Source organism: Martes martes (assembly GCF_963455335.1).
Source record: "Martes martes genome assembly, chromosome: X".
Lineage (NCBI taxonomy): Eukaryota > Metazoa > Chordata > Mammalia > Carnivora > Mustelidae > Martes > Martes martes.
Genome location: NC_137897.1, coordinates 807,797 through 830,563, shown reverse-complemented (window position 1 = coordinate 830,563; position 22,767 = coordinate 807,797). Strand labels below are relative to the sequence as shown.

Below are 22,767 nucleotides of genomic sequence, written 5' to 3'. Positions count from 1 at the left end.
GGGCATGTCCGGTGTAAGCCACTCTCCTCCCCGGCCCGGCCACGTGGCCGTCGCAAGATCTGAGCAAAAGCCCTCGATACGGCAGAACCTCGGGTGTCCGTCCATAACCCGGGGACGGAGACAGCTGCTTCTCTGGGGGGCTGGGTCGGGTCTCCCCGTGTCTCTGGAGATGGACCTCGCCCCCTACCTGCAACGTGGTGCCGTGGGCGTCTGTTCCACGGAGAACCACAGCCCGGCCGTGCCCCGGAGCCTGACCGGCAAGAGTCCTATGTACCGAGGACCCACCTGCCCCACTTTTGGTTTCCGTTTCCGCTTCCCCAGACCACCTCCGTGCCCTCGACCGCAGCGTCCTCTGTAGACGGCCGGGCTGTGCAGGGTCTGGTTAAGGACGGGGAGTCTTGGAAAGGACCTTTATTCACCGGCGACGGGAAAAGCCACCACGTAGGGAGCAACACCCGCGCATTCCTGGCCATTTGCAACATCAGAGCAGCCCGGCCGGGGCACGGACTTCTCACCTCAAAACCCGCTCCCGACACGCGACTTTGTCCCCCCAAATGTGATCTCCCGTGTCTCACCGTAGAACTATTTTATTTCCCCCGGAGTGAAAAATACAGAAATCAGGAAGGAAATGCCTGTCAGACGCATACAGCGCCCCCGGCGTGGACGCCAGTACGAAGCCAGAAAGCCGCACTGCTGGGTTTTGGGGGGCGGGTGGTGGGGGTCGGGGGAGAAATCATCCCCAGACGTGAGCGTGCGATGCTCCTTCGCGACATTTTCCAGGGAGGCGGGGGTGCGGGGAGAGGCCGAAGCCACGCCAGTCACGACAGGTCCTCCACGATGAGGACGTCCTCGGGTTCCCAGGAGCCCGGGGGCGGGCGGTCCTCGTCCCAGGAGACCTGGGAGAGAGAGCGAAGACGGGCAGCCTTGAGGGCACCCACGTGCGAGACCCTCGTTGTGCCGCCCAGAAAGTGCCCGTGCCGAGCTGCATTGTTCCCCGTGGCCGAAGGGTGGACCCCCCCCCCCACTCCGCTGCATGCAGGAGAAGGTCACTCTGCCATGAACGGGAGCAGAGCTCTGCCACCTGCTGCCCCGTGGACGGACCCTGAAAGCATGATGCTCTGGGGGAGAAGAGACAGGCCAGACTCCGTAGCACGGGACCCCCAGATCCAAAACGGCCGGGACAGGCAAATCCGCAGACAGAAGGTGACGCGTGCTCGCCGGGAGCTGGGGAGGGGACCCATCACGGGGATGGGGTCTCCTTTGGGGGGTGCAAAGACTCAGGGGACCATCAGAGGGGGTGTCAGAGTCCCCCTTGGAGGACACGGATCCTTCCAGCCCGGACGGTGGCGGCTGTGGGGCGCCCGGTGGATGACTGCTTCAGGTCTCAGGGCGGCCCCCCCAGTATGAGAGGGGGTGACCCCGGCCAGCCTGAGCCTGAAAATCACGTTTCTAGCCCAGACTTTATGGGGGGTCCCTTCGTGCCGACTGTGAAATAGGGATCCTGACAGCCACGTGCCAGCTGCTCTGGGCTCTCAGATGAGCAGCATTTCCTGGACCACGTGCTACAGGAGGGGGTCCCGCAAGGGGTCTGGGGACCACCTGTACCAGCCACAGTGTGGGCTGTGGACGGGACCCCGAGAAGTCGGGCTGGTCCCCTAAGTCAACAAGGCCTTCCCACTGGAACACTGAGACCCACGGCAAAGCCCCCTGCAAAAGCCACAACCTCACCCCAATTTTTTCCATGAACCCTCAACCCCGCTGGGAGGGCACCCAGGCCTCGGGGAAGCCCCAGGGGGAGCCCTAGGGGTGGGCCTCCCAGGGAAACAGCCTCACGCCCGAACTAGAGCGCCCGTGTTGGGGGCGTCCCTCTGCTCATCATCGGGCAGCATGTGGGGCTGATGCACGAGGAGGGTTAGAAGGGACCGCGGTGCCATCCTGGGGAGGGTCCCTCACCCGAGAGCCAGTGGCAACCCCAGGGAACCATGGTCAGGGGTTGTGGTGGCCCCCCAGACCCCACGTCCTTCCAGAGCCGCGAGAGCTCTATGTGGAAATAGGGTCTGTACCCATGTAACGGGTTCGGGGTCTCCTGAGGAGGGGTGTCTGACTGGGGAGAGGGAGACCAGCACTCCCGGGCTGAGGACTGGCCTGGCATTTCCGGCAGGGAAAGAGGGTCACCCCACTTCCCCTACTCCAGGGGCTGCTTCTGTCTTAAGCCCCACGTTGTGGCTTTTGTGGTTGACGTCCCTCTCCCAGGAGGAGGGAGTTTTGTGCTGAAGGCAGCTGGACCCTCATGTCTCCCCGTCCCTCGGGACTGCAGGTCAGTGTTGGGGAGCGCAGGGAACCCCTGCCCAACCACGCTGCACCCCTCGGAGCAGCCCCCACCTCCGGGGACTGGGAACCTGGAAGGGGCGCACCCACCTCCGGGGAGAAGAGGGTCCCGGTGAGCTCCTTCTTCACCTGCGGGATGCGGGGGAACAGACTGAACCTGCCGAGGAGAGGGATACGGTGAAGGGTCCAGCCAGCCGGGCGGCGCACCCTAGAGACCCGGGCCCCTACCCCTCCTACAGAAACCCCGCGCGCACTGCAGCGGCCAGACCGGTCTGCACCGTCCGGACCGACCTCGCCGCTGTGGCCATGTGGCCCCGGACAGACGTGGCTGGCACAGCGGGAGACCCCCGACCCGCACCCCATGGACAGTCACTCCGCCGTCCTCGCCAGCCCTCAGCAACCTGGAATCCGAGCCTGGACTCTGGATTCGCCCTCCCCTGGCCATCCCGCGCGCTCCGGGGTCCTGCGGGGGCGGGCGGTCCTGGGTCCAGGGCTGGGGGCTCACCATTTGCAGAAGCACACGACGACCAGCACGGGCACCGCCGTGGCCGTCACCAGCACCCCGAGCAGGGCGCCGCGGAAATCCTGCTCCGGGAGGCCTGGTGGGGGCGAGAGGCACAGGGTCAGCTGAGCGCACACGCGCGCCCCCCACCTCCGACCCCGTTACCGGAGGATTAGGGACGGGGCCATGCTGGGGGAGGCAGGGCTGCAACGAAGGAAGACAGGCCTTCCAGAGGAGGCGGGAATGCCGGCGGGGGGGTACGGAGCCTCCCTCGGACTTGTGCCCACGCCGCCGCCCTGGCGGTCCCCGCCCGCTCCTCCACGCCCTAATCCCGAGACACCATCCACCATAGACATTTGCGCAAGGACACAACTAGTACCGCGCAACGCATTCCTTCTCATGGACGTTCACTTTCAACACGGCGCTACGTAGCCAAAGGAATGAATGCGTAACTGTGAAACTCCAGGGTGGGACAGGGGTGTGTTTTCTACAGCCCTGGAGGCTTTCCTTGGGGAACCCCGATGTGACCTGGGCGGTCTGTGCAGCTTCTGGGAGCCGTGCACCTGTCCTCTGGAAAGAAGGAGCCCCACACTTGCGTTCCGGGGTCCTCTGGGAGAGGGCATCCAGCTGGGGCATACTCTGAGCTCCTGCCCTGTCGCTCCCCAGAAGGGATGTGTGGGACTCCTGGAGGGATGCCCCCAGCGGACTTGTAGGTCTTGTAGGGTTTCCGCCACCCCTACAAGGAAGTAACCTGAGAGGCCCGGTGAGGGGCACCACCACCTCCCACCCCGGACCCCCAGAGTGCCGGGAAACCCTCCATTTCCGTTTCCTGCCGCCAGCGCTGCCCATGATGGGAGCTGTCACCTTGCAAACCACAAGCTCTGGGATACCCCTCGCTGACCCCATAAAGGAGAGGGGGTGGGGAGGCACCCAGGGGGACGGGTGGAGCTTCCCCGGGCCCTGGCTGACCCATCTGGAGAGGGGGACACCGCTGGGTTGGGTTATGGCCATCATCTGGGGCCTTCCAGACTCCTGAGCGGGGCTAAGGGAACAGTAGCCCAGGGGGCCTGGTGCCCTGTGGTTCATTTTGGGGAGGCGTCCGCCTAGGGTGACCCCAGGAGCACGGGAGGGGGCGCACGGCAGCAGGACACACTGAAGGTGATGTGTTTGGGCAGAGAGCTAGTAGGGACTGCCCCAGCCCCCTCCGCTGGGAGGGGCGCCTGTGTGCTCAAAGCATCCCCGAAAAGATGCGTGCGCCCTAACCCCAAAACCTGGCAACGGGACCTTATGGGAACAGGATCATCTCAAGTGTGACGAAGTGAGGGGTCCCAGATAAGCTCGCCCTGGGCTCAATGGCAGGTCGGGGGACCCCGACCAGTATCCGTCCGCGGCGCACGGGGAGGCGGGCGCTCACCGAGGCGCAGCGTCGGGCTCCACTGGCTCCAGAGCTCGTTATGCAGATAGCGCACCCTCACCCGGAGCGTGGTGTCCGGCCTGACGGCGGAACGCGGCACCACGTACACATTCGCATCTTGTCCCCTCTGGAAAACCTTGAAGAGAAGAGGGCACCGTCTGGGACCGGCGTTGGTGACGCGGGAGGGTCCCCTGGAGTCTGAGCGCTGGGGTCCGTGCAGGGACGACACCTGAGGCCCAGGACATCCGCGCATCTCTCTGGCCCCAAGCAGGGACCCTAAGGGGCTCTCCCGTGGGGAGGTGGACTCCACGCCCGTGGCGCGCGGCTCCCCGAGCTGCGCCCACCGCTCGCGCACAGTCCCCACGCCCTCGGGACCTGACCTGCCCTTATTCCAAATCTACACACCGGCAGCGGAGGGTGGGTGCGTGGACAGGAGCCCCACCCGGCCTCGCGGTGTCTGGGGCACAGCTGGACTCTGAATGCGACAGCGCTGGCCGGGCTCCAGGGGTCTGCCATGCCCGCCTGCCCTTCCCTGGGGCCAAAATGAGGCCAGTTCTGAGACAGGCCTCAGGTGTCCCTCTGGCTGAGGACCCTCTGTCCGTCCGCCGCACAGAGCAGGTGCCGCCCTGGAGACCAGACGAGTAAGACTGACCGGAACACTAGGCGGTCGGCGAGGAGGAGGAGGCCCAGCCTGCAGGTGCACGGGGGCAGGGATGCATTCGCTCACACGCCGTGACCCCCCGCAAATCCCCGACTCGTCCAACCACGTCCGGGCCGGAGCGGAGTGGGACGCACAGAGTCCCCGCCTGCCCGCTCGGTCCAGGGGCCGTGGTGTTTCTTTGCGGCCTAGATAGGAGGCTGGACAGTGACCCAAGTCTGCACAACCCGGAAGCCCCAGAACATGCTCTTGGCTGTTCCTCTTCCCTCAAAGAACCCACTTTCTTCTCACGCGTCCGTGATGAAGTATCTTGCCTTTACCAGCTGTGCGGCTCCTTTTGGACCCTGAGGATCCCATGCTACTCGCCCCCTCAGCCACAACAGCCCTGGGGCAGGAACTGGGCAGGCCCCAGCATGGATCCAGGGAGCTCCAGGCCAGCCCATGCAGACAAAAGCTGAGGGCAACAGCAGGGATTCCCCCAGTCCCCAAGGACAGCCCCCGAGGCAGCGAGAAGCCATACATGTTGCGTGTCCAATGTCCGTGGTGCACCAGGTCTCATATGTCACCCGAGTCGCCGATGGGGCCCAGACAGGACACCTGTCTCCCCAAGGCCGGCCTCCAGGGACACGTTCAGACGGCACCCAGCCCTCGTTGCACTTGTCGTGGCTGCTGCAAGTGTGGTCCACGGGCAGCATCCCGCCGGCAGCACCGGCATCCCGGGGGAGCAGGTGATGCCTGCAGGAACCCAGGGGAAGGATGAGACGCGATCTGAGAGGTGGGGGGTTCCTGCTGCCCTTGAGAGGGTACAAGGGGATGCTCTTCTCTGTGTGAGTGCCCTGGGGCTACAGGGACCAACCACCACATATGCCACAGCTCAAAACCACAGAAAACTATCCTCCCCCAGCTCTGGAGTCCAGAAGCCCCACTGAGATCCCGGCGGGGCAGGACCACTGAGATCCAGGCGGGGCAGGGATGCTGAGATCCAGGCGGGGCAGGGGTGTGCTCTCTCCTGAGGCTCCAGGGGAGGGTCCTTCCTGCCCCTTCCAGCTTCTGGGGCTCCAGGCGTCCCTGGGCTGGTGGCCGCGTCCCTCCCATCTCTGCCTCCGTCTTCACGTGGCTCCTCTTCTGTGTCTGTGTCTCCTCTTCTGTCTCTTACAAGGACACTTGTCTGGGATTTAGGGCCACCCTCATCTAAGATCCTTCTCTTTTATTTGCAAAGACGCTGTTTCTAAACCAGACCCTGTTCTGAGCTTCTGGGCAGACGTGAATTTTTGCAGGACGGTGTTCAACGCACGACGAACTTTGAACTGAAAAGGTCCGAGGACGTGCGTCTGGAAGAAGACCGTTGCTCTGTCCACGGGGTAGACGATGACCCGTGACTTGAGCGGAGTCAGAGGCTTTCCAGAAAACACAGCTTCTCAATCTGAGACTAAAAGCCTGATGGTCACGAAGGGGCTAATGGGGACCCCACCGCCGAGGTGATCTATGAACACTGATGCTTGATGTGTCTTCGGACCCAAGCAAAGGAGGCATAGAGAAAGAAAAGATACTTACGGGGTTTGTCTTGGAAGCGCTGCCCTGTAACAAAACAGAGGATTGTTAGCATCTGGGTTTTCAGCATTATATGCAAATGTGGGAACCCACCTGGACCCCCAGAACTGGCATGAAGAACCCTTCTCAGAGCTTCCCTTATCTGACAAAGAGCAGACGACTGGCCATGAGGCATGCCACCAGTTCCCCCTCTGGGGAGACGTCCCTTCCAGGATGGACGGGGAACGTGTCATAAATTCCATCTCCGGGGGACTTTTATGGCCGTGGAGAAGACGAAGAAGACCACGGGTACCTGCCTCAACAAGCATCATCACAATTGTTCTTATCCCCTATTTCTTCGAGAAACCCATTTGTCCCTCTTCTAGAAGCTTTTTCTTTCCCGCTCCCTGTTCCCTGGTTAGGTAGGTAGTAAGCTCCTTACTTGAGCTATTCAAGAGCCACATCTGTTGTGAGCTCTTATAGGCATAGGAATGCCTTTTGCCCCCCCCCCACCTTTATTTAATTTACTGCCCCCAGGTTCGGGACCTAAGAGGGTGGAGGAACGGCTTTTCCTCCTCAACACAAAGCTTCCTTATTGTGAATTTGTCTCTGGCTGTTGAGTTTGCTCCCGGGATACTAACAAGGAAGGAGGAGGCAACACCTCCGGTAGCTTTTTTCTGCAACACTGGATGTTCAAATGTCTGGTAAGGACTGACCGTCTCAGAGACCCTCTGCCTCGTCCAGCATTGACTGAGCGCGCCCGCCAGGCTCTGGGCAGAAAGCCAGGGGGAGCTCGCTGCCCACCTGGGGCTTCACACGCACGGGACGCCCAGGCCTGCGCAGCTGTGTGAGGTCACCTGTGTTACCACCTGCCTGAGGTCGCCTGCCTGGAACCAGTGTGAGGTCAGCTGGGCAGTTCCCCGTGTAAGATCATCTCTGAGAGGTCACGTATGGGAGGTCCCTCGTGCGATGTCACTCACAGGACCCCCGGGGAGGAGGATGTGGGCGGGCAGGGCTGGATGCCACAGACTCCCGGCGGTCGCCTCCAGGGCTACGACTCTAACCCAAGACCCACACCCAACCTCGCAAGGGTTGTAAGGACAGAAGGGACGCGACCTCATTTCTAGTTTGAAAGACGCCCACCGCTGAGTGGTTCACACCTGGGCGGGGTGTGGCGTCACCTGCAGAGCCCTAAAGTATGTGGAAACTGTGATGTCAAGGACCATGCGGGTGTGGGACAGGGCCGGCAAGATTTATTGAGCACCTGCCGTGTGCCCAGAGCACCCAGCTCTGCCATTGCCGTACGCATAATGACAGCATCCTTGTGCTCAGGGAACCTGCCTCTGTGAGGTATGTGCAAAGGCCCTGAGGTCTGGGGTGCTCGGGACTGAATCCCGGAGTAGCCCTCCGCCCCTGGCTCTGGGCTTGGGGTGCATGTTGAGGCCCCAGGCCACGGGGAGACAGAGATGCTGAGTGCCCGGTGGAAAGTCCCCAATTTCCATGACTCAGGGACGCGCCCAGATCTCAGGTTGCAGAAGCTCCCTTGGCACAGGTGTGCTGAAGGGACGGGGAGCACGTGGGCGAGCTGAAGATTCAGGGGAGATCCCAATGCACCTGTCCTGAGCCACCCATTCCCAGCCCATTTTCCCGTTTTGTTTCCAAAAAGGCCGAGAAAGGCGCAGCGTCCTGTTAGGGTCTCAACTCTGATCTTCTAGAAAAGGCAGCTAATGGGTGCCCACGAGAGGTGTGGGGGATACCCCTTGACCTTCCCCTCAGTTCTCTTACAAACCTAAAGCGACTCAAAAAAATAAACTATTTCAGGGCTCCCTGGTTGGCTCAGGCAGAGGACCGTGCAGCCCTTGGTCTCGGGATCCTGACCTCAAGTCCCACGTTCTGCATAGAGATTACTTTTAAAAAATAAAAATAAACAAGTGGATTTCATGGGGGAGGGGGGAGGAATGAACCACCCTGTGTAGGGTACAGGGCACAGGAAGTCCCAGAGAGCAACTTTCTGGAGCAGAGTCTCTGGTCTGTGAGCCGGGGTTGAGCTCTGCATGAGAAGAGGGGACCGAACACGGTTTGCAGGTCCCTCGCCGGGGTCGGGGGCTCTTACCGGTCGTTGGATGTCCAGCTCATAATACAAGACTTGAGTCGAAAGCTCGTATCTGATCTCGGGGTTCCCCCACCGGATAATGTGATGCGATGTGTTGTGGGCGATCGTGATGTTTGTCGGGGGGTCGTACTTTTCTACGGAAAATAAAACAAACAACAACAAAAATCCTCGCAAACACCAAAGGGTCCGTTGTGGAGGGGGTTCCCGGCGGATTGCACCGAGGTAGGAAACTGTCCTATATTTCTTTTTCTGCAGAAAAAAAAAAAAAACAGAAGGTGAATGGGGCTTGGTAAGGGAGGGCTCCAGCCAGCTGAGGGTACCTGAAGGGGACCGTCCCCTCCGTGGTGCCGGCCAGCCCTCCGGGTTGAGTACCCACCCTCCGTGTCCCTGCTGCACGTTGCCGCGACCCCAGGGAAGGACGCCAGCAGACGAACATGTCCTCCTCTGTGCCTCATCTCCGGGACACCCTACAACTCTGGGGACCTAAGTCACCCAGGATCTGCGTGCACCCACCAAAGCAGGGTGACCGTTTGTCATCTTAAAAGCATCCAAGCACTCAGCTGAGTCAAAAATGCCAACGAAGCCACCAGACGGTTTGTGTAGAACCAGACGCCGTAAGGACATGGCTTGAGGACCCCTTCCTTCGACGCAAGATACAGATGATGCTCCGGGTTGTTTGCAGAAATCCGCAGAGTGGGCGAAAATTAAAATAAAAATGGGGGCCACCCCACGGGCATACACCCGTATGATGCTGAGCATGGCAGAGCTCTGTGTTCTGGTTTCTGCTCTCGGATTGCAAACCAGCGCCTGTTCTGTGGCCGGTCGAGTGCGGTGTTGTTCCCACTTTGTGCTTTGGGTTGACGATTTCGCCATTTGGAATGGACCCCACGCGTGCAGTTGGGGTGTTGTCTGATTTGCACGAAGGGGACTGCATGTCACGTCCAAAACAGGACACTTTGGCACAAGAAGCTTTCCTTATTGGACTAAAACCAGAAACTTCTGAGAAATGAAGATTGCCACAAATCCCGTCTCTGGGGAAGTTCTGTGTCCATGAAAGTCAGCACCAAATCGTATCTGCACCAAAAAACCCTCACTAATACAACCCTCTCTCCCATTACTTTCTGTATATATTTACCACTTCTAAAAGCACAAATCCGTTTTCATTTAACTCCACAGTTAATGATTTTTATTAAAATTTTTATTAAAAGTAAAAATTTTTTAAAAAATGGTTTATAAGTCCCTGAAGCTAACCACTTCCTTGGAACATTTTCATTTATTTTCTTTGAAGCCCTCTCCCATGCATATCAAACTTAAAAATTAAAATTACATTTGTATGCTTTTCTCCCATTCATAGAGCCTCTGTCAGTTTAATTTGCAAGCCCTGCGTACAGAACCTAAGAGGGTAGAGGCAAACTTTTTTCTTCTTCTGCATCCCTACACACAAGAAGGTCATGATGTGACTGGTGGAGAAAATACACACGTGCGATAAGCATTGTTCAGTCTCGAGGTATAGGGCTGTGGGCGTTGTGTGCACCGTTAATTCATCAGCAACGTACATTACGTAAGATGTCTTTAAACAGAAACACAATTATAACACGACGGACCCTGTATTTCCACCCCGGCAGCTGTGATGAGTCGGGTTTTGCAAATTCAGGATTTGCAGGGAATTTACAGAAATTAGCAAAAATGGGTACGTGACATGAACACATGCCTTTCCTGCATCCCACCGCAAGGGGACACTCAGGACCGCCGTGCCCGTCTCTCTCTTTCTCTCTCTGTTCCCCAGACCTCGAGCACCGATCCTGGATCCCACTCGGGCTGGTCCTGAACCCAGGGCCGCGTCCCACACGGCAGGGGTGCGAGCCCAGATGCGTGAAGCCCGCTCTCCCGGCTACGGGGCAGGTGGGGGAGAACACAGGTCACGGGAGCGTCTTACCGATCTTACGGGCTTCAACTGGAACAAAGTCCAAAAACGGGATTGCGGTCTCACTGCTGGTCCCATTCAGTAGGAAGAAGTAATTATCCGTACCCTGGGGTGCGCCGAGTTCGTCGAAATGGCAGCCCACGCGTGTCCCCGTGGGGTCTGTGGTGTAATGCACGCACTCTGCCTCGTCCTCATGCCTGTCGTTTGCAAAAGGGACGTGGGAAAAGCCTGACCGTGTATCCTTTTGGGCAGACATTATCAGCAACGAGATCTCCCCAACCCAGAAAAGTCTCCAAAAGAACCCCAAAACCGACACAAATCCATCCCCAAATAAGCACAAAACCAGACTGGGATATGCGTCCTAGGGAATCGGCCAAGATGAGGCACAGACAGGGACGGATCCCGCCCTTTGCAGGGCGAAGCCATCGCAACCATTCCGTGCACGATAAAATCACGAAATCGTGGCTTTTGTCCTCCCTTTAGGATGGGAGGAAGGTTTGCAACTCAGAGCTAGGCGGCCGCAAAGGTGCCACGTCTCCGCTCCCAGGGTTCTGTGATTTTTGTGACATTTTTGGGAGGAGCCCGCTGGGGTCCCCCGGCTCGCTGGGCCTCTCCCGCTATGATCCCCGCATAGATCCCCGGTGGTGGAGGGACAGCGTCCGGCTTACAGGGAGGCCCACCAGAAGAGCCGGTAGCGGACGTCGGCCGGGGCTTGGGGGCCAGGCGCCCAGCTGCAGTTCATGAGACGGACGTTGTAGATGAAGCAGGAGAAGTTCACGGCGCCGGAACCTTCCCTGCCTGGGAAGACACCCACAGACACTCTCAGAGGCGGCATCGCCACCAGCAGCCCCCGAGGGTTGACACAAGTGGGTGCCAAGACGCTGGGTGGGAGCCGGGCACCCGCCCGCTCTAGGGACCTCACCTGGGTTCGCGAAAGGCAAGACTTCCTGGAATTTGGCCCCGTCACAGGTGACCTTCACGGTCAGGTTGGCTCCCCTATGCAGCACGCGGTTACGGAAGATGCAGAAGTACGTGCTGTCCTCTCGGACCTGGAAAGGGAACCATCGAGAACCCACGCATCACACACGCACTCTGGGCTTCCCCGGACCCGACTCTGCCCCGGGAGAGGTCCACGGCCCGGCGGCCCCGTCCCAGATCGAGTACCACTGGGACCCCTTTCCAAGCCTGTTGCACACTAGGTCTCGTGCCTGACCTACCGAGCCTGGTTTCAGCAAAGAATCCCGCTCAAATGATTATTGAGAATCCCTCCCCCACCTCTGGTCCTCTGATGCTGGGAACAGGTCACCCCAAGAGGCCACTTGGACGCAAAGATTATTTTGAGCTGAAAGCAAGGTGCACACACACGTGTACACACACACACACACACACGAAAGCTCGCTGCCCTCCTGTGTGCCTAAAACCCGGGCACACGTTTCCTTTTCGGAAGGCGTCCCCACCCCGTGGGTCTGACTGAGAAGGGCAGAGTGAATCCCGCTGGCAGAGACGATTGCAGACCCCCAGCAACCTGGAGATAGACCCCAATCCGCAGGACAAACTTCGCCGAACCCTTCCACTGGTTCCCCCAAATGATCACCTGCCCCAAGAGCTGCAGGAAACCGACCGCTTGCCTGTAATAACCAGCCCACGGGGCCTGCTGAGTGAGACGCCCGGGAGACGGGCTCGCCCTGCAGTCATGCGACAAGCGCACACCTGGCCCAGAATGGCCGGGATCTGAGTCCCACCAGCAGTGTCCCTGATTCTGTCCTTGCTTCCAGTGTTGTGTAAGGATTATTCTGACCCCGAAGCAACCGAGAACCAGCAGGTACAGAAAGAAACGTTCCTGGAGCTTCCCTGATCGGCCCAACGGCAGAAACCCGTACAAACACACACGACACGGATCCCCGCTCTCTCTTTGGGGGAAGTTTTAGGACCATGAAGAAGGTAGAAACTCGACACCGAGATGGACCCGTACAAACCACCCAACTGACATGAACCTTGTCTTCCAAGAGGGTCCTTCAAAGATCTATCTTCCCCCGCAATACGCTGCCCTTAGCAGCCTCCAACGCTTCTTCTGACGCTTGTCACATCGGCACGATGTATCTGCTCTTCGTGAAAAACCGTGTACAAACTCTCAGGTCTAACCGCTCCTGTGGGGGCATTTTCTTCTTTCTATCAAGACATCCACGTCGGTGCCACCTAAAATTTTTAACAGCACACAGAACGTGCATGCCTTTTCTCAGTTTGTCTGTCTGCTGTCCTTTTAATTTGCAGAGCCTCGTGGACAGAACTTAAGAGGGTGGACAAAAGTGGTGTTGCGCGCCTGCACCACGATAGAGTTTTCCCAGTCCTCTGCGTGACTCTGAGGCTCTGCCAAAGGTAAGAGCTGGTGGCCGACACCCTGGCAGGAGCCTCCTTTGTCCTCAAATTGGGGGGGGGGGGTCTTGGTTGATATGATCAATTGTGAACGCGTTTTACTAATGCTCCTGTAGTAATACGGCTGTTTTGTCTTTGTAGGGGAGGCTTTCCTGGTTTGGGGGTTGGATTTCGTGTTTGATTAAGTTTCCCCAACAAGTGTTACTAGGGATGGAGGGGGTGAGTGGCCACAGTGACCTGGGGGACAGGGAGGGATGGTGGGTGGAGATCAGATGCGTGAGTATTCCTGAGAATCCAACCAGGCCTGCCCTCCAGCACAGCTGCTGGAAGGGGATTCCGGAAGCATCCAGGATTCTGGAAGCAAGGCCGGGTGACAATGGGGGAGGGGGTTCCGGACACACCTGGGTGACCTGGTACTTACCAGGCCCGGGGTGGGGAGGGGGCAGCCCTTGTGTAAAGAAATCAATGAGGACCCAAAATCGCGAAACGATTCTGCCATAGGAAATAATAGGACGGTTTATTTTTTTTCCTAGAAATGGCAGTAGAACCCGTGCCATTTCTGAGTCTATGGAAACCCTTTATCGCGAAAAGGTTTTCCTGCACGAAACAAACAAACAAACAGAAACGGTTGCTTGGGAACCCTAAAACAACCATGTATTTTGAAAAAGGATGATCAGCGACGACCTGGGGCTGGGGAGGCGGGGGGGAGGGTTCCCTCCAAGCTCCTATAAGGGGAACAGCCTAGGAATTATACGGAGAACAAAGAGCCCCTTTAAAACATCCAGGAGGGAAAATCTCAGATTTACATAAAAATCGGGTGATTGACAGCCTTAAAACGCCAACCAGGAGGCCACCAGCAGGGGACCCATTCAGAGGTTTTTTGGGGGGGGGAAATGTTTGAAAAGAAGTTTTAATGCATGTGGGCCTGTTTGTGACCGAGATGAGGAGAAAAGCACCTTCTTCAATCATCAGGGGCTCACAAAAGTGTCCCAGTCAACACCCATCCGGACGCTGAATACAAATCTTATAAAAATATATATATATATATATTTTTTTTCTAGTTCCATAAAGGATAAAATATACCTCCCGCCTCTTTATTAGCATCCTCTAGAGAACGGGCAACAGCACGGGGTCTCCCGGACACGTGTATGAATCTCTTTTACAGCTGAAGGGGATGCAGCCGGGTTCTGGGGTTCTGGGTCCCAGCAGTGTCTGTCAGGGGCCCGGAAGCCTCTGCGTCTGGAGCGTCCCTAAGGGGCTCCTGCCTCCTGTCTCGGCGGGAACTTTGCTCCAACATATAATTTCTCACTTGTCGAAAAGATGGGACTTTTAATATAATGAAAGGTCATAACAATAAGAAAAAGAAAATAGAAATAAAAGATGGGGCGTGGATGCTTCCTGTGGATCAGGACAGAGAACAGGTGCGTCACGGGTTGGGTCAGGCAGAAAAGGCAGAAAAAGCAGAAAAGGCGAGGTCCCTCCCGTCTCTGCCGTGACCGAGCAGGCTGCCCGGGAGCCCCCCGTGTCCCGGTTTCCTGCTGATTTGCTCCTCAACCCGTGCTGGCCTTCTGGTCGGGCAGGGGATCTTGTCTGACTCATTTACATATTCATACATGCGTTTCTGTTTTGCTCTGCACTTTAGCTTTTTACCACTTTTTTCATTTTAATTTTTTATCGTGGTCAAGTAGGCGTAACCACGAAATGCGCCATGTCCATCCCTCTTAGGCGTGCAGGTCAGTGGCGTGCGGCACCTTTGCTAAGTGGTGGAAACATTAGGTCTAGTTCCAGAATATCATCACCACCCCCCCGCGCCCCCCTAACTAGGCCTCATTCACCGCCTTTCCCCAGCCCCTGGCAAACACTAACGCACTTTCTTTGACCAGGATTTGTCTGTTTTTGCAGCTTCAGAGCTGGGCTGGTGGAGGCTTTTGGGTCTGCGTCCCCAGACACAGTTGCAAGGGTCGTATACATTGTAGCAAGGGTCGAGGTGGTTCCCTTTCACAGCTGCGTGCGAGTATGTATTTTTAATCCTTTTCCCCTATGGTGGCATCGCCCCTAAACACTCCTATGGGGGCAAAATGAGGAACTGGAAAAAATGGGCAAAGCAGCGTTCGCGGGGGCTATGACAGTAAACGGCCCAACACGGCGTCTTGTGCTAAATATGGAGCCTAAGCATGGTGACCCATGAGGTCACGAGATTTAAAAAGAACTCGAAAGGAAAAACAGAGCACGTGGAAAAAAAGAAAAAAAAAGTGAGTACAGCAACATCCTGTTTGTGAAATCCCAGATTCCGTGGGTGCAGGGTGGCCCGGCCGACAAGCAATCGTGGGCGTTCACTGCCCACGGGGCCGGTCGGGTGGGGTCCGACCAGGAGGGTCCTTACATACACTCCGATTTCCTCAAGTTCAAAACGTAGGAAAACAGACTCAGAGCATCACTGACATCTGTTTGTCTGTGCCCTATCTCGTGCTGAAAGCCAGAGGCAGACCCCCGGGGGCTCCTGGAAGGTCTTCACGCTGCAGAGAGACCCCCATCCTGACCCGGAGCTGGGCTGCTAAGGAGGGAATAAAACCCACAGTCGGGAGATGCCTTCAAGGGTTGGCTGAACCCGCACCTATCCCGCCTTTCCTACAAGCATCTTGGGGCGGCCTCACAGAAAACCCAAAATCCCAGTGACCAAGTCTGCAGTCCTGTTTTCTGAGTCTGAAAAAAAAAAAAAAAAAAAAACGAAACCCAAACCCAGTCAACTCCCAACTAAAGGAGGAGGAGGAGGAGGAGGACTATTTAAAAAACAGAATTATGTTTTCCCAAAGGACGTCTTGAGACATCAGGGAATTAGAAGCACCACGCAGGCCATTTAAAACAATAGTGACCCCAGGAGGCAGCCCTCGAGGGCCCCGGTTCCAGCACCTTCACTTTGCAACCAGCAGGAAGGAGTTGGCCCGCCACTCAGTCAATCGAAGACATTGGAACCCCTCTCTGCAAAAGAGCTAGTGAGGTTTTTTCCCCCCTTTCCTGCAGAAAACCCTCAAAACAAATCTGCTCGGAGCATGCGGAAGGAAATGAACCAGAGATTAGTAACACGGAAAACACACATAGGCAAAAAACGGGCGGCCTTGAAGAACATGTAGACGGACTCGGTTTTTTGTTGCTGGCAGGGCTGGGATCTAAGACCATCCGGAGGATATTTTATTTTATTTTTTAAAAGATTTTATTTATTTATTTGAGGGAGAGAGAGAGAGAATGCACACAAGCAGGGGGAGAGGCAGAGGGAGAAGCAGACTCCCCACTGAACAGGGAGCCTGATGCGGGACTCGATCCCAGAACCCTGAGACCATGACCTGAGCCGAAGGCAGTTGCTTAACAGAGTGAGCCACCCAGGGGTCCCACACAGGATATTAAAAAAAAAAAAAAAAAAAAGAACGAGTTTCGTTTAAAAATTAAGAAAAAAAAAAAAGAGGCAGCAAGAGGGCTCAGTCAGTGAACCGTGCAACTCTTGATCACAGGGTCGTGAGTTCGAGCCCCACACAGGGGGCAGATTTACTTAAAAATAAAATCCTTTTTTTTTTTTTTTGAAGACGTGTAAAACTATAAAAAAGTATAAACCCCAAAATGTCACGCTTATGTGCTAAATTCAACATCTTTTTGAATCTCTTTGAGAGGACAAAGATGGTTTTTGCTTTTGTGTTTTGATGTGCTAAATTCAACATCTTTTTGAATCTCTTTGAGAGGACAAAGATGGTTTTTGCTTTTGTGTTTTGTTGTTGTTGATGTCCGTTGTGTTTCAGCAACAGACCATGTTGCAATTCATGCAGAAATACTAAATGCCGGAACGTTTTCTTGAATTTGCAAGGACAAAGTCAGATAAAGCAGAAAGCCAAGACAATTACAGATGGGAGGGGTACACGCCATTGTTCCTAAATTACAGGACGACATTCAGAAAACCAGGTGCTTCCGCCAAACATATTGAATTTGTAAAAAAAAAAAAAATAATAATAATAATAATAATAAAACAAAACAAATAACCCTGGACAGGAAAGCCATTAAATCAATGCTTTCCGTGCACGAACAGCCAACACTTAAAATCAAAAAAAAAAAAAAAAAAAATTCAGGCAAGCCACAGAAAGCGATACAATGCCTAGAGATGACCTACTCATAAAGGAAGGTCAACGACCCATTTCCGTGTTTCATTATGTTAAAATTTAATTTCATTACTTTTTCAAGCACAGGCACATAATGATGCCCACAGCTGGGTCTCTGTGAGCCCCTACGGGGAAACCCTCCTTCCTCCATCCCCCTCCCCTACCCCAACCCCAGGGGCCATAGATCCCTGCTCCTAAGGGGTGACCTTAGCAGACTACGTCACCTCCCAACAAGGATTATTTTGAGCTGAAGGCAACTGCAAACAGCAGACAGGAGACACCCCCGGTGCCGGTCACTTGCCTGAAAGCAGGACATACCCGGGAAGGTGTCCTTTGCTCCCCAGGGCTTTAATCTCCGGACAATGCAAGACCCTCTTTCTTCAGCCTGCAGATGGCGCCAGAGGAGCCCATATAAAAAATCCTAATGGGGAGCCCCGTGGACAGGGTTTGACCCTGGGTTTTGCTCTCAGCTCAGGTCCTGATCTCAGGGTGAGGAGATACAGCCCTGCGTTGGGCCCCACGATCAGCACCGAATCTGCTTGGGATTCTCTCGCTCTCTCTCTGCGTCTCCCCATCCCCCAAATAAATACATAAATCTTTAAAAAAAATTCCTGCTAAAAACAGCCGTAACCAAACGTGGTGCTCCGAAGGGGCACGTGCACCCGAATGTTTATAGCAGCAATGTCCACAATAGCCAAACTGTGGAAAGCGCCTAGATGTCCATCAACAGATGAATGGATAAAGAAGATGTGGTATATATACACAATGGAATACTATGCAGCCATCAAAAGACATGAAATCTTGCCATTTGCGACGACGTGGATGGAACTAGAGGGTATCATGCTTAGCGAAATAAGTCAATCGGAGAAATATAACTATCATATGATCTCTTTGATATGAGGAAGTGGAGATGCAAGGTGGGGGGGTTTGGGGAGGGGTAGGAAAAGAAAAAATGAAAAGATGGGATTGGGAGGGAGACAAACCATAAAAGACTCAATCTCAAGAAACAGACCGAGGGTTGCGGGGGGGAAGGGGGATGGGAGAGGGTGGTGGGGAAATGGACATTGGGGAGGGTATGTGCTATGATGAGTGCTGTGAAATGTGTAAACCAGACGATTCACAGACCTGTACCCCTGGGGATAAAAATACATTATATGTTTATTAAAAAAAAAAAAAAAAAAAAAAAAAAAAAAAAACAACTTAAAAAAAAAAAAAATATAAGATGTCCAGTTAAATTTAATTTCGGATAAACAACAAACGATTTCTTTTTATATAATGTGTCTAAATATTGCGTGAAACATACTTATTATTAAAATTTTTGCTTTTTTGAAATTCAAAAAAAAAAAATAAAAAAAAAAAAAAATAAAAACAGCCGTAACAATACAGGGGTCCTCTTCCCCATCGTCTGCATGGGCAGGGGTACGGGAGCACAGCCCACCTGCTCATGCTGGGTTTTGGCTTTTCCCCGGGCAGCCTGGATTCTCATTTCATTCTAGGATCGGTTTATGGAGCGATCCCAGCTGGTGTCTCAAGGTACTGCCGTCCCATGGAGGGTTGGAATGTCGGGCCTGGAAGGGCCCCAGGGGCAGGGTCCGGGGCAGAGAACATGGATTCCTTGCAGCTTCCTGTCCGGGGCACATCCCCACCCGTTGTGGGGAACCCCCACCCCATCCCCAGGAATCCCCGAATTCTTATGAAGATCATTTTAAGCTGAAGATGTTTGGATTCAAGAGATGCAGAAAGAAACATTGTTGAGGAAAGTTTTTTTTTTTTTTTTATCTGACTAAAAGGAGAAGGTTCTGGAAAACGAGGCTACCATAAATTCCCTCTCTGGAGTGACTTCTATTTCCAGGAAGGACGTTGAGGGTAAACCTACCATGAATGCCCTCTTTGGCAAAGCGTTAGAGCCACTAAGAAGGCAGAAAAACTTCTCAAACTTACACGAACAAGCATGATTCCAACCTTTATCTCCTGTTTTTTTTTTCTGGAAAACTCCTTGTTCTAACCGTAGAGAGCTTTATCGTCTCCTTCCTTTTTCGTACTGGTTAGGTACATAAATCCTTCACTTTAGCTATTTATTGAGCTCTGTTTTTTACAAGCTCCATATGCATGGGAATATATTTTTCTGCCTCCTCTTTATCTAGCTTTCAACATGTTAATTCACAGGCCTCTGGGGACGGAACTTAAGAGGGTGGATGACAAGGTTTTTCCTTCCTGACATCCTTAGAATGAAACTAAGGGAGTGTGTGAACTAGGGGATGAATGAATACACATAGCCCCAAAACACGAACTGAATCCTGGGGGGCTGTTTTAACATGAAGGGGATGGAGCCCATTTAATGGGAAAATCCACATCTTTTCCCCTCCTCGCTCACGAAGGGGAGAAATCAAATGAAGGTACATGCAAAAAAGACAGCTATTATATTCTCCCTCCTATGTGAGATGCAGTGTATAAGTGTTATTCCCACCATATAGAAGCAGAGTGAAGGAGGCCATCCTATATATGGGATTCGTCCCAGTCCCAAATAGACCACTTTGGCATACAAATCATTTTGAGCAGGGGGCACCTGACAAATGGACAGGTACCAGAGGGCTTCTCTGTCTCCTTATCTACATAAAAGCAGGACACAAAAGACCCTTTCACAAAGGGTTTTCCCACCTTCTCCTGTGCTGGGAAGATGAGAGTGACCCTTATTACTGGAGAGGGACCACCAGCACCGAGAAGACACGGCACAGACAGCCCTTACTAAAATAACCCATACTGGCCATTAGCTCACCTACTGATTCCTTAGTCACGTCCCCACAATTTAGTGGCCCCAGAAGCCAAAATTCCCATTCCAGCATCATGAAATCTCAATTTCTCACTCCTTTAAAAAAAATGGCAGGAAATCTTCCTCGTCTGACCCCTTCTTGGGGTGTTTACTTCGCTTCTCTGACTCTTCATGAATGTACAAAGTTGAACTAAGAACAAATCTGTACATCTTGTCCCTTGAAAAATCTGGCATTGGTCACTTTAATTTGCATGTCCCTATCCCAGAATCTAAGAGGATAGAGGAAATGTTTTTCTTCCCTGACAAGAGCAGTAGGAGTGGAAATCAAGAGCAGGCAGTGGACTCAAGAGTCATTTCACAGGAAAATTCAAGATTTACAAGGAGCAAAGCCATAAGGCATGAGCCATGAGCACTCACCTCTGGGGCTTGTGTGGTAGAAAAGCTGGCCATGGTGGGAGAGCTGGGAGGGGTAGATATCATGCATTCTTGCTGACTCACATTTCTTATGTAATTCCAGGTTAACATTCGTTTCCTTGAATCTAGCTGCATGTTTGTAATAGGAGATCTAGTCTCCCCTGCTGTAATTAGAAACAAACAAACCACTTAGCGGGAATCAGACCCCCCTCCCCAGGTGACGTTATAGTTACAGGTGAGGGGAGATAATCTGCAAACATCAGGCATGGATTGCGTTTGTTTATTTACTGAGGCGGAATTCACGCACAAAATAAACCATTTCAAAGTGAACAATTCAGGGACATTTATGAGCCCATGAAAAGATGCTCAGAACCATTAGTTTTCAGGGGAACGCATAGCAAAACCGTAATGAGAAGTCACTTCATCCCCATAAACTTACCTTTGGTAATAATAATTTGAAAAACACAGAAAATAATTTGAAAAATACAAGTTAGTTTGCCTGGGTGGCTCAGTCGGTTAAGCACCTGCCTTTAGCTCAGGTCATGATCCCAGGGTCCAGGGATCGAGTCCCACATCGGGCCCTCTGCTCAGTGCACTCTGTCTGTGCACTCTGTCTCTCTCTCTATCTCTCGCTCTCGCTCCCTCTCTAAAATAAATAAATAAAATATTTTTTAAAAGTAAAGGAAATTACAAGCCAGCTATTGTCATAATTTGAAAAATAAAGGAAACAATCTGAAAAATACACAAGTTAAGTACAGTAATGATTAGAAAAATATGCAAAATAGTTTGAAAAGTACAAGTTCACTATAATAATAATGTGAAAAATAAAGAAAATAATTTGAAAAGTACAGAAAAGTCAGCTATAGCAACCATAATTTGAAAAACAAAAATAATTTGAAAAATACAGACACGTGAGTTATAATAATAATAATTTGAAAAATACAGAAAATGATTCTTCAAATATAAAGAAATAAAAATAAAAAAATCTTGAATACAGAAAGAAGTTTAAATACAGGAAAAAAATTTTTAATACAGAAAAGAATTACAGAAACTATTTAAAGTCAAAGGGCAGGTTGTGGAGACTTTGGGGACTTTGGGACCCTCTAAACCTTCTGGTAGGGAATGCAAAGCAGGCCTTCCTGTGTCAATCTAATTGAGGAGCTTCTGTCCCATGCCTTCTGGGTGGGCTTTGACTCTTGGGATGGGGCACGGACTGAGGGACCTGATGCATCACCTGGACCAGGAAGGAACCTGCCACAGGGGAGGACAAGTAGAAACTAACCATGAGGACTTTAATTCTCCCTGTTGGGGGTGGAAAAAAAAAGCAGGAATGATCAATTTGCAACAACAGAGCCAAGAATATAGACTGGGGGGATGCATAGTCTCTCCAAAAAATGGTGGGAAAAGCAGTCTGACTGTCTGAAAGCCAGTCAGCCACTTGCCAAAGAGTGAAACCACACCACTAACCAGATTCCCCCCAAAATTAACTCAAACTGGATTAAAGACTTGAAAGTGCAACCTGAAATCACAAAACTCCTAGGCAAGAAAAAAAAAAAAAACATAAAGCCAAGTTGGAAACTTCCCTGACATCGGTCTAAGCAATGATTTTTTTTTTTTCTTTTTTTGAATTGACCCCAAAAGCAAAGGCAACAAAAGTCCAAAGTAGAGCATGGCCCTTCACAGAGGGGCGATGGAAGCATCAAAATTCTAGAATGTCTGGGCCCGGATCTGGAGCATCTATGAAATGCGGTCGTCAGAGAGGTGAACGCCTGTCCCCAGCCTCGGGGGAGGAGAGACACCCAATGTCCCCAGGACCCTAGCTCCAAACCAGGGGATATTTTTCTCCCTGTCTTGGCGCCATCTTTACTGGGCCACCTGCGTACGATTTCTACATTTTCTTGCACCTTTGTGGAGAGGTTTTGCGGATTGGCAGATTTTTTGTTTTTAAAACATATACTTTTAAAGATTTTCTTTCTTTTCTTTTATTTTTAATATTTTGTTCATTTATTTGTCAGAGAGAAAGAGAGAGAGCACACAAGCAGGGGGACCAGCAGAGGCAGAGGCAGAGGCAGAGGGAGAAGCAGGCTCCTCGCTGAGCAAGGAGACCCATGTGGGGCTCCATCCCAGGACCCTGGGATCATGACCTGAGCCAAAATCGAAAGTTGGATGCTTCACTGACTGAGCCACCCGGGCGTCCGAAATTTATGCATTTTAATAAGTTTTTTTCCCCAGGACAGGCAGAAGGTCTGACACCTGAGCTGGGTTTTACTGACTTTTCAGTCCCTGATTTTGCCAGAGGTTAAATATCCACTTATAGGTTGATTTGCAAAAGGACCCCTTCCCCTACCAGGGTGGGGGGTTGGGGGAGATACTTTGGGTCTGGGGGAGGGGTGTTTGTCCCCTTCTGGTGTGGGGGTATGGCAGTTTCACCCCACCCAGACCCTGGCGTTGGAGCCCATGCCTGTACCTACCCAGCTGTGCTTGTCCGCAGCACGCCGCGTTCAGGAGCACCAGAAAGCTCACAAGACCCAGCATGGTTGCCATGCACCAGCCCCAGTGCTGCACCTACACGGGAGGAGAACCCAGGTCAGAGGTCAGA

General features: G+C 53.3%; 1 protein-coding gene across 1 annotated transcript; it reads right to left on the bottom strand.

Annotated features, from left to right (window-relative positions):
• Nucleotides 1–572: 572 nt before the first annotated feature.
• On the bottom strand, nt 573–22,705 carry LOC308337613 (granulocyte-macrophage colony-stimulating factor receptor subunit alpha-like). Its single transcript, XM_080795725.1, has 11 exons — nt 22,640–22,705; nt 20,172–20,332; nt 11,392–11,518; nt 11,138–11,267; nt 10,482–10,666; nt 8,546–8,679; nt 6,457–6,480; nt 4,245–4,380; nt 2,834–2,927; nt 2,419–2,485; nt 573–896 (listed from the first exon to the last, which is right to left on the bottom strand). Exons 1-11 carry the CDS (start codon nt 22,701–22,703, stop codon nt 819–821), a joined length of 1,200 nt encoding a protein of 399 aa, XP_080651851.1. The 5' UTR covers nt 22,704–22,705; the 3' UTR covers nt 573–818.
• Between the last annotated feature and the right edge of the window lie 62 nt (nt 22,706–22,767).

Bases quoted from the DNA above. Each gene is read 5' to 3' on its own strand.
- LOC308337613 (XM_080795725.1), bottom strand. From the start codon at position 22,703: ATGCTGGGTCTTGTGAGCTTTCTGGTGCTCCTGAACGCGGCGTGCTGC. The intron at 11,268-11,391 runs GTGAGGTCCCTA...GTGTCTTCCCAG, and splicing joins CTTGCCTTTCGCGAACCCAG to GCAGGGAAGGTTCCGGCGCC. The intron at 8,680-10,481 runs GTAAGACGCTCC...TATTTTCCGTAG, and splicing joins AGTTGAAGCCCGTAAGATCG to AAAAGTACGACCCCCCGACA.